The 12361-nt window shown below is 39.5% G+C and overlaps 1 protein-coding gene across 1 annotated transcript; it reads left to right on the top strand.

Annotated features, from left to right (window-relative positions):
• Window positions 1-789: 789 nt before the first annotated feature.
• smim19 (small integral membrane protein 19) lies at window positions 790-3782 on the top strand. Its single transcript, XM_036568843.1, has 3 exons — window positions 790-1075; window positions 2461-2585; window positions 2710-3782. The coding sequence occupies exons 1-3, from the start codon at window positions 945-947 to the stop codon at window positions 2775-2777; spliced, it is 324 nt and encodes a 107-aa protein (XP_036424736.1). The 5' UTR covers window positions 790-944; the 3' UTR covers window positions 2778-3782.
• Window positions 3783-12361: the final 8579 nt, after the last annotated feature.

Below are 12361 nucleotides of genomic sequence, written 5' to 3'. Positions count from 1 at the left end.
AGAGAACCACATGTTTATAACACTATTTAATTTTCTTAATTTCTCCTTCATGTCTGAATTAGCACAATTTGTGCTTTTCTTTTGACCACATTAACAAAAAATTCAATTACATTAAAAACATTGTTTTTTGCTAATCAAAACATATAATGATATAAAAAAATGACCGCATTCAAACACGTTCAGACGTTTTAAAATTAAGTTAGAAAATCACTGACAACAATAGTGTCACATTTAGAAAGGAGAAAGATAAACTAAGGACATCCATTCAAGGAGGATCACAATTTAAATAAAATAAAATAAACACATAACAGTAAGGAAAAATTATAGGGCTGTTGTGGAAATACATATTTCAAAATAGATCGTATATTCTAAATTGCCAAAAGAAGCTAACAGCTATTTTTAGATGTCAATCACAAAAAGCCCGGGGTCTCTTTTTAAAAGCGATGACAGCGGAGGGGTTTCAAATGTTCCAACGTTAATGTATTTAAATCAAAACAAATCACTTTTATTGTCACATCACATTTACACAGGTGGAAAGTGAGTGAAGATCTTAGGTGCGTAGCCCCCTTATAGAATTTAAATATATATATTTATATATATAAGAAGAAAAAAGAAATATATAAACACCGACTCTGAATATACACATATACACAACATACACTAGTATTGCACTATTCCAATGTACAGTTGTACAGTAAGTTGAAATAAAACTATGAAATGTAGCTACATTCCGTATTTAGACTTTTATTTTGACAGAAAGCGAAGGTGGAGCGTCAGCAGGAAATGAGCTGTGTGTTGTTGTGTTGACTGTGTGGGCGAGGGCAGCGGGTTTGTGTTGGTTTTGGAGCTGTTGGTCATTTAAACATCGCCCCAGTCCTTCATTTCGGCTTTCAGTTCGCATAAAGGAGCCCGTGTTGTGTTGTGTTGTGTTGTGTTGTGTTGTGATGGGCGGCTACGGGGTGATGGCGAATGAAGAATCCGTAGATTATTCCGTGCATGAAGCCTGGAACGAAGCGACCAACGTTTACCTCCTAGTTATTTTGGTCAGCTTCGCGCTGCTGATGTACGCTAGAAAGTAAGAACCCACATTTGATCATTTTAACGGTTATAGAAACCCTCCTGAGCGCTGTAACTGATAATGACACGCAGTCTTTAACTGAATTCTGTACTATACACGCCCCTCAGCCATAACATTAAACCCACCTCTTTGTTTCTACACTCACTGTCCAATTTATCAGCTCCACTTACTATATAGGTGCATAGGTGGTCCATCTGTTTCTCTGCATTCTTTGTTACCCCCTTTTACCCTGTTCTTCAGTTGTCAGGACCCCCATGGACCCTCACAGAGCAGGTATTATTGCCGTGGTGGTGGTGGTGTGTTAGTGTGTGTTGCGCTGGTCTGAGTGGATCAGACACAGCAGTGCTGCTGGAGTTTTTAAACACCTCGGTGTCACTGCTGGACTGAGAATAGTCCACCAACCAAAAGTATCCAGCCAACAGCATCCTGTCACCACTGATAAAGGACTAGAGGATGACCAACACAAACTGTGCAGCAGCAGATGAGCTATCGTCTCTGACTTTACATCTACAAGGAGGACCGACAAGGTAGGAGTGTCTAATAGAGTGGACAGTGAGTGGACACAGTGTTTAAAAACTCCAGCAGCACTGCTGTGTCTGATCCACTCAGACCAGCACAACGCACACTAACACACCACCACCACGTCAGTGTTGCTGCAGTGCTGAGAATGATCCACCACCCAAATAGTACCTGCTCTGTGAGGGTCCATGGGGGTCCTGACCACTGAAGAACAGGGTAAAAGGGGGCTAACAAAGTATGCAGAGAAACAGATGGACTACAGTCTGTAACTGTAGAACTACAAAGTGCTCCTATATATATATATGCATTACAAACCTGACACCTATGTTTTAAAATGTGTGCATATGTATTATCTTTGCATCGAAAATCTGTGAGTAGGCCTACAATTATTTTTATTCAGTGTTCACTGCACAGAATCCACTTAAACAGGCTTAATTATGCTTCCTTTGTAATGCAGTATGCAGTTGGTCTGTGTTCTTTAAGTAGACAGTACAAATAATATGCTCAGAACAAAATACACTGTGTCATAATTTAACATAACTTATTACAATAATGATAAATAATAAATAAAAAATGCCCAGCTCTACTATAATGTCAGCTATAATTTATAATGGCATGTAATTTATAACCTGTAATGTCAAATAAATAACCTCTAAAGGCATCTATAACCTATGTCAGTTGTAATCTATAATAGCTTGTATTTTTTAGTGGCATATAACCTGTATAATCTGTCATGGTGTGTTGTGGCTGCTATGCGAGTTAACAATCCAAACAGGAGGTATTACTTGACGTTCGTAATGTGGCGCTGGCCAGCACATACATGGCAGCAAAACATGTGACTCAGTTCTTTCATTTCTGTGCAGGAATAAGAGGAAGATCATGCGCATCTTCACAATGCCACCCACGGTCGCAGCCACACCAGAGCCAAACTTCTACGACAGTTTGCAGAAAGTTCGGCTAAGGCAACAGCTGGAAATGTATTCTCTTGGTGAGTCACTGCACCACCCTAATCCACTGAGGGGAAAATCAGTGTACTGATGTGCTGTAACCTTTCGCTTTCTTAAAGGTTTTATTCAGTGTACTAAAACTTTCCGCTCTTATTTTTTTTTTAGCAAGAAAGTTTGATCAGCAGCACCAGCAGGCTCAGGCCCAGGAGAGTGTGCAGCTTTCGATGGAGTGAGTGAGACCCCCAATGTGAAAAAGCTACATGCTTGATATTGTGTTATTTATGCATCAAACACTTCGGCTCGGATCTTTAAGTTACTTTAAGCTGCAGTGCTCTTGTTTTTTTCTTTTTCTTCCTACACTGAAACCCAAGTACGGTAACAGAGCACAGTGAAGAGCACTTACACTGTGGGAAAATGACTGTATCTAACTGGGAGATCTTAATATGTTTTTCTTTTTACTTGAAGGACGTTTGTACCTCTTTAATCATTCCCACATTGCCAAAATTAGGGTCCATTATGTTACTTTCAGATTGTGAAACTGAATCATTGTGGTGTACTGCTGCCATCTAGTGGTTGTTTTGGATAGTGCTGGAACTGGTTTATGGAATGGCAAATATATTTTTTTCTGTTTCTATTTGGTTAAATAGCGCGTTTGAAGACATCATATGGTTAGAAACACAGTCAACAAATATATTTTAAAGAGAGAAAAACTTTGTCTGCCTTTAAAAGTCTTCAAAAATACATTTATATTATTACAGCACAAGATATACTTTTGGCTACATATCGCCCTCTGGTGGTGTTTTTGGTTTACTTCACCATATGTAATGCAAATAGGCAGTTTTCTCTTCTCCTTTGTATCTCTACTCAATCTAAATGGGCATTTCATACTGTTTTTGTACTTGCAAATCAGATCATTAGGTAATTTTTACTTCTATTTTAGTCAAGATGAGGCACTGCATTCTGTAAACGTTTCCCCACCCTCTTTGTTTTTAAGGAACCGCCTTTTGGGGGTGTGCATGTTTGGGCTGCTTAAGTCCTGGTAGTTTTTATGGTTCTGTTGCCTGATGTAGCAGCTTTGATTTAACTTTTAACATCTCAAACCTTTGATCACTTCTGTTTTCCAGTAAACACTATCAATTTACATGGTTACACCCAGTAGAAGTATGGAAATCATTGTTTTACACATAGATCCACAGAAAAGTACACTGTAAATGTAAATGTAAATAAAGTAATGGAAAATAAGAAAATGTAGTGTCATTTTTCTTTCAAATAGTTGAGGTTAATACACTTAAACTAAGAGCTTCTGTTGTCTTTGTACATCATGATAGTGTCATTCAAATTGAACAAGCTGTGTTGAGCTGGGAAACCAGTACGGACACCAAATTTGTGGTCATACTATAGATTTTCATTGGGATTAAGTCTGGATTGACTGAACCACTCAAGGAAGTCTATTTTCCTCAGTTGAAAACACTCCAGTACTTTGGCTTAACCTAAATAGGCCTTATTGTGCACTGCCTGAAGGATTGTTGGCCCACAAACACCATCACCGTTGCACCTTTTGCACTTTTTTGTGCTTGTGCTTCTTCTTTGGAAGCATATATAATACACTGGGCCCTTTCAGAGGCAGGTGATCCACAAATGTTCTACACAAGTGGGCTCCATGATCAAATAGACCTCTTGCAGTATTATAATGTGTCTGAAAAAATTTAAGCTCAGTTGGGAAGGACAAGAATCAGGGCTGCACGATTGCGGCTGTGCTGATGGATATTGCGATTTCCACATACCTTAAAATAATTTAAAAGTGCCATTAAGGCCACAAACTAGACTTTATATGTTACTTCTTGTGTCATGCAGTGTTTTGTAGTGAAGCATTATCTCCCTCTCCGTTATCGGTTTGACAGAATCCATCTGTTTTATCCTGTTTTCATGTTCTCTTTCGTCAATGTTCTCTCAATACAATACCCAGCATGCATCACGCAAATACATCATTCAACCATCGTGAACCAGTATTGTTACTCTCCCCTCAGTTGTCAGAAAATGATTGTCTTTGTTTAGTACAAAATGATCTTTTCCCCCTTCAGCCAGAGAAAAGGAACCAAACTGAATTAAGGTATCTAGATAGCCAGGTAGCTACATGGCTAACTTTAGCTTTTCACTTGTTCTCCTCATCTGACCAGTCATTTCTGTCATTTGAGTAACCTCTTCTCTCCACTCTAGTCAGGATTTGAAGACAGTCTACAGCTGCACTAAGATGTCATCGTTAGTCATTTGGGTTTCTTCTGCATTCGCCAAACCATACACCTCGAGGTTTTTCAAAAGTTCCTCCCACTTTCGAAGTTCATCATCAGAAGTCTATAAACCAGAAAAATCACGCTAATGTAGGATGCGAGTAAGCATGTTATAACAGATTTAGAGATTTGTGGAATTACGTCATCTGCATCACCTCAGATTCAGTTAGGTTGCTGTCAGTATAACACAAAACATTTGATTTTAGTCTTATTTACATAATACAGTGATATGAGTATTGCAAAGGCCAGTATCACAGTAACAACTAACAAACAATATACTGTGCAGCCCTACTATGAAATTTTGTTTATTTATTTTTTCTGATGTGATCACTAATTTGTAGTGCTTAGTTGTTGAACAATTCTGGGTGATTTTTACGTAATTTATTTCAAAAATCAAAAAAGAGAGAGTGTCTGCACTCACTGATCACAATCCTCAGGATTCATTTCCCATAATTAAAGGGCCCGAATTTCCCTCGCTTCTTTGAAATAGAGTTTTCAAATACAATGTACAATTTACTTTCCAGTCCACACAGTCTGTATATGAAAACTATTTTGATTTCATTGTTTCAGCGATATCACCACAACACACTTACATATATCCGATCCTATTTAGCCTACAGCGGTTTAGCTCCGCCCTGTTCATACTGAAGTTCTAAGGAGTGTTCTCTACGTGCTTTTTAAATGAGGCACAATACAGGGCCAATCAGAACAGAGCTCATTTACATGTATCAGTCTTAAAGCACAGATACAAAAACTGCCTGTTTAATTCTAAGGGATAAAGAGAGGTTGAAAGGTTGAAATGGCCATTTTTGGTACATGATAACACGATATATATATATATGTATATATATATATATAGCTCTACAATTACAGACTATAGTCCATCTGTTTCTCTGCATACTTTGTTAGCCCACTTTTACCCTGTTCTTCAGTGGTCAGGACCCCCATGGACCCTCACAGAGCAGGTACTATTTGGTTGGTGGATCATTCTTAGCACTGCAGTAACACTGATGTGGTGGTAGTGTGTTAGTGTGTGTTGCGCTGGTACGAGTAGATCAGACACAGCGGTGCTGCTAGAGTTTTTAAACACCTCAGTGTCACTGCTGGACTGAGAATAGTCCACCAACCAAAAATATCCAGCCAACAGCGTCCTGCGGGCAGCGTCCTGTCACCACTGATGAGGGACTAGAGGATGACCAACACAAACTGTGCAGCAACAGATGAGCTATCGTCTCTGACTTTACATCTACAAAGTGGACTGACGAGGTAGGAGTGTCTAATAGAGTGGACACAGTGTTTAAAAACATAATTGACTTAATCTGACGAGAAAGCTTTCTCCAACTAAATAAAGAAAAGACAGAGTAATGGTATTTGGTATTAAGGAGCAAAGACTTGAGGTCAGTGCTCATCTTCACTCCAGAGCTCTTAGGACTACAGATCTATAACCACTGGTTCTGATCTGAATTTCAACATCCTAATGTAAAAGCAATAATGAAAGCAGCCTTTTACCATCTCAAGGTTATATCAGAGTTTCAAAATTTAATGTCACAACAAGACCTAGAAAAACTCATTCACGCAATTATGTCCAGCAGACTGGACTACTGCAGTGGTCTCTTTACTGGCCTTCCCAAGACCACTCTAAGACAACTTATTCAAAATGCAACTACTAGAATTCTTATGGGAACTAAAAGATCCATATCACTCCAATCCTCAGTCACTGCACTGGCTACCAATTAACTGCAGAATTGACTTTTAAAGTTCTTTTATTGTTATTTTCTGGCCTCGGACCAGAATTCACTGTTGATCTGCTTGAAGTATACAAGCTCAGTAGACCTCTCTGATCACTAGGGACCGGTCAGTCAGTAGTGCCCAGAATCAGAACCAAACAGGGTGAGCCAACATTCGGTCATTATGCTGCCAACTGCTGAAATGAACTTGCAGGTGAGGTCAGATGTTCCAAATGTAACCATCTTTAAGTCCAGTTTGAAGACATTCATGTTTCTTATTTAGATACAGTTCAATACAGTATTTCTTTGAAATTCCTTATATTATTTATGGTTGTTTTGGCTTTCACCTCTGCAATGCACTTAATTTTGTTTGTTTAATTTTTGTCAAACATTTAATTATTTGTCTAATTATTCTTAATTTCATCTTTTATTTATGTATTAAAGGTGCTATTTAAATAAACTTGCCATGCCTTAATCCGTACCAAAACCAGCATCCAAGATGATAAAAGAATGGAAAAAGTATTTACTATGTAGGTAGCTTTGCTCATTACAGCCTGATGACCCTGTTGCTCACTCACATGGTCACTTAATAGATTACCAGTGGAAGAGAGTGCGAGTGAGGAAGGGAGAGAGGGCTTCTGAGGGGGAGGGAGAGAGTGAAAGTGTGTGAAAGGGGGCAAAAGGAGTCAAACAGAATGGCAGAGTGGCATCATAGCGAGTTCTGTACGCTGCGCTGGTGGGAGTGAGAAAAGGTAGCAGAGCTGCGGAGCGTGATTAAGAGAGTTGGAGTGTGTTTTTTGTCGTGCTTCTTGTTCTGGCCCTCTGCTTCACTCGTCTGTTTCTTCTCCCTGCTTTTGATGTGCCATGGTGTCATCCCAAGACGACTCACTACAGCTGGAGAAATGAAATTTACTGAGCCCATGCCTCATTTCCCCCAAGCTCAGGCCTCGGCGGAGATAAGAACAGCAGCTTTTCTTCTTTTTCTTTTGTCTTTCTTTTTTCTTGCGTGCTGCTCTCTTTAATCCAAAGCTCTTCTTCCAGTGTGTCAGAGATGTAATTCCATTGTAGAACATGGAGTACAAACATTTAGTTCTGTCTCTCTGTCTCTCCCTATATGTATATCAGTCTAGCTATCATTCATTAAATGAAGATTACTCTCTGTACATACTCCACCTGTCAAAAGTTTGGGGACGGTTCCTTTTAGCCTTCTCCAACTAATGTTTTAACAGTGTTTCTGTTCCTTTTCATAGAGGTAAGAACAGATCCTGGATATGGGCAGGAAGGAAGCAGAAGGTGCTGTCTGTAGTGAAATCACCCATTCGCCTAACTTTAATGTGATTTGACCTAAAATCGAATTGAAAGTTGCTTTAAAGTTGGTTTTATATTGGACATTTGGCCAAGTGACAGTTGTCCCTGTCTGTGTGGAGTTTGCATGTTCTCTCAATGTGTGAATGTACACTATATTGCCAAAAGTATTCGCTTGTCTGCCTTCACACATTTGAACTTGAGTGACATCCCATTCTTAATCCATGGGGTTTAATATGATGTCGGCCCACCCTTTGCAGCTATAACAGCTTCAACTCTTCTGGGAAGGCTTTCCACAAGGTTTAGGAGTGTTTATGGGAATTTTTGACCGTTCTTCCAGAAGCGCATTTGTGAGATCAGACACTGATGTTGGACGAGAAGGCCTGGCTCGCAGCCTCCGCTCTAATTCATCCCAAAGGTGTTCTGTCAGGTTGAGGTCAGGACTCTGTGCAGGCCAGTCAAGTTCTTCCACACCAAACCCACTCATCCATGTCTTTATGGACCTTGCTTTGTGCACTGGTGCACAGTCATGTTGGAACAGGAAGGGGCCATCACCAAACTGTTCCCACAAAGCTGGGAGCATGAAATTGTCCGAAATCTCTTGGTCTGCTGAAGCATTAAGAGTTCCTTTCACTGGAACTAAGGGGCCGAGCCCAACTCCTGAAAAACAACCCCACACCATAATCCCCCCTCCACCACACTTCATACTTGGCACAATGCAGTCAGACAAGTACCGTTCTCCTGGCAACCACCAAACCCAGACTCGTCCATTGGATCGCCAGACAGAGAAGCGTGATTCGTCACTCCAGAGAACACGTCTCCACTCCTCTAGAGTCCAGTTGTGGCACTTTACACCACTGCGTTCGACGCTTTGCATTGTGCTTGGTGATGTAAGGCTTGGATGCAGCTGCTCGGCCATGGAAACCCATTCCATGCAGCTCTCTATGCACTGTTCTTGAGCTAATCTGAAGGCCACATGAAGTTTGGAGGTCTGTAGTGAGTCGACTCTGCAGAAAGTTGGTGACCTCTGTGCACTATGCGCCTCAGCATCCGCTGACCCTGCTCTGTCATTTTACGTGGCCGACCACTTCGTGGCTGAGTTGCTGTCATTCCCAGTCGCTTCCTCTTTGTTATAATCCCACTGACAGTTGACTGTGGAATATTTAGTAGTGAGGAAATTTCACGACTGGACTTTTTGCACAGGTGGCATCCTATCATGGTACCACCTTGGAATTCACTGAGCTCCTGAGAGCGACCCATTCTTTCACATGTTTGTAGAAGCAGTCTGCAGGCCTAGGAGCTTGGGTTATACACCTGTCCAGGGTGTTTCCTGCCTTCCACCCAGTGATCGCTGAGATAGGCTCCAGCCCCCCTCCCCTCGACCTAGAAGGATAAGCAGCTTAGAAAATGTGTGTGTGTGTGTGAATACTCACTTTTCTTTCCTCCATTTCTCATCAAATAAGCATCCAAAATGAATAAATCTACATTTACTAAATATGCTTTCAATCCTGACATTTATCTACAGTGACACAAACCTACGTTTTCTCACTACATCTTCTCAAAATACGTATCACTGATGTTTTAGTCATTAAAGGACCATCTAAACAGTGCATATTTCCTACGTACTTAGCTAAAGGAAGACATCAACATCAAATCTCTTGTAGTAAAGAGTAGTTCCTTTTAGCTGAGTACAAATCCCAGTTAAGGGGAGCCACTTGCTTTACTACAAATGATTTGATGTGGTTTTGCCCTCTTTTAGCTACACACATGGGAAATTAAACTTAGAAAAACGCCACGTTTGTAGACAGTCCCTTAACGACTTAAGTTTCAGTGATCTGTGCGAACCATTATGTTCTGCAAAATTTAACGACAGACATTTTTGAAATGTATTTGCAGTTTGTTTCCCGTCTTCTCAGGAGTGAGAAAATGTATGTTTGATCATGTTGGATGTTTATTTCATGAGAAATCATGAAGAGAAAGTTGAATGTCCAAGAATTGTGCAATATAAAACCAGCTTTTCTTCACCACACATATGACACAATCTCAGATTCAGCTCTGCTTTTTCAACTCTTCAGTACGTGCCAGATTAACCTGAATGTGTTTCTGTTCCAGTCAGTCTGTAAAGCACCTTTTGGCCCATCTTCTTTGCTGAATTTCTGTTCATTTCTGCTCAATTCCAGTTCTGGAAAGCTTATTTAGGAGCAATGACAGGTTCAGAATCAGATGTGGGCCGGATATCCCTCTCTACTTCAGAGTCTGACCAAACGTGCTGCAGGTCAAATAGTATCTTATAGAAGATATCTTAATGAATTCATTTTTCTATTTTTGTATGTGCTAAAGTAGAAACCTAGTAACGATAACTAAAGCAGGTTGTTACTTAGCAACTGGTGCTCGGCGGAATGATCCGGTGATTGTGGGGAAGGAAAAAAAAGGTTCTGTTGTCACAAATAATGGCACTGGAAGAACATTTCTCAGACTGTGTTAGCAGAACTTTTGTAAAATCGCAAATAGACCAAATCAGAATGTTGGTAGACATAAAAGTTGGCTATACTTCCACATCCAGTGAGTGTGTGAGCAGATAAGTTTAAGTAAAAGTGCATACAAACAGAACTGACAACAGATTGGCAATAAAGGTATCTTGTTTTGTTTGAAACTGTAGTGTCAAACTGTATATGTATGTCATTTTTTCCCATTTTTCCAGCTTTCAAAAACAGGTAGTGCTGCTACAAGTTGTATTATCCCCAGTGAGGGATCCTTTGTCTTTGGTATCACTGTGCAGCTGAAGCTAACAACAATTTAGCAAATGTTTTATACTTCCAGCTGTGAATAAAGTCCACCAGGCACTACTACATCACCAATAAGTGCACCAGAATGTGAACTGGAACAGTATTTTGATGTATTGACTGCTATTTTTTAAATTATTATACTGTATTAATGAGTTTACTATAATATAACTTAAGCTAGTTAGGAAGCTAACTAGCATTTACTAGTATTTATGCGAGCTTCCACAGAATGAGTGTTTTGGCCATATTTTCACTCTGGACCGATTATATGAGCTTTGTTTGATTCTACACATTTAGACGTTTGTCAGAGTGTGTGTGTGGGTGTGTGTGGGTGTGGGTGTGTGTGTGTGTGTGTGCAGAACAGTGCGGCATATTTTTAATATCAGCCAGTAAGTTAAGCTAGCAAGCTAGGTAGCTAATTAGCCAAAGTAGATGCTTTAGAAAAGCCTCAAATGACCTTAAATTGTCAACCACACTTATTATCATGGTATTAACGTCTTTCCAATGAGTGGAAAAGGAACTAGAACTGGAAGCATTAGCCCTGTTAGTTCCAGTTTGGGATTTTTTTGTTCTGTTAGTTCCAGTTTTTGTTCTTGTTTTTGAATGTACTTTGGAAAAGTGAATGTTTCCTTATTAAACACTGCAGAGAAATGAGTAGTGTATGTTCATGATTCTATAACAAAAAAAAAAAATGAACCACAAAGTTTTTAAGTTACCAACTTGGGAAGATCAGTTTAAAAATAATGGCCAACTTGGACCAGCTTCAGTACCATACAAGCTTACTAACATCTCAATGAAATTAGAGCATCTAGTTTGTCAAACTTTGGATATTTAGAGGGAAACAGTATCTTGATATAGATATTTCAGCACAAAGTCCCTGCAAGATGTATGTTTTTTTCATAGTATCTTGGATAAATATCAATGCAGCACTACATTCATTATCCACCTGGAAGTAAATTCTTTGCTATTAACTTGCTTATGTGTTTTCTGAAATTTACTCTTATATAGAAAATGGACAAATTTGAATAAAAAATTGCCTTTAAGATGACTGTTTTTAACTACTCAATGTAATTTTGTCCATCTTAACAGATGTCAGTACACCATGCAATGTCAGACGTAAGCAAATCTATCCTTGCTTAAGTCCTATTCGAGCTGGATTAGTTTCACCAGAGGAGGTCCGGTAGTGTAATATGTTCATGATTTTTGACTGGCCGATTCATAGAGGATGAATTCCCCCAAATAGCCCAGATCGAAATATCATCTTGTGGACATTTACGCCTGCCTTATGTAACAGGTGCCACATTCTGAACAACATGTTTTTGTGGCTAAATGGCAAATATAGCACCAAAAAACACGGACACACATTTCAGTGTGAGGTGATGCCTGTTATCGATATGTAATGATGGTGCATAATCATAGCGCATGAGAGGGATTATAGAAAAATATGGGCCGCACCCAAAATATAGTGGTTTTTACTAATGGTTTTGGGCTGGTCAGAGTCTATATTTAAACTCTATAGAGAATATTTGGTCTCACATTATATATATATATATATAAAAACTAGAAGCACCGCAACATTACTGTGATGCCGATTAGAACAGGACTACTATTACTGAAAGAGATCCAGGTTTGAATTATAGAAGGTCTTTAACTTCGACAGTATTAAAAAGAGGACTTGTAAAACTACAGACATTGAAGATTTGTACTGGATTAA

The sequence above is a fragment of the Colossoma macropomum genome, unplaced genomic scaffold, assembly GCF_904425465.1.
Source record: "Colossoma macropomum unplaced genomic scaffold, Colossoma_macropomum, whole genome shotgun sequence".
Taxonomy (NCBI): domain Eukaryota; kingdom Metazoa; phylum Chordata; class Actinopteri; order Characiformes; family Serrasalmidae; genus Colossoma; species Colossoma macropomum.
Note: the sequence above shows the minus strand (reverse complement) of the source record. Positions and strands in the feature narration are given on the sequence as shown.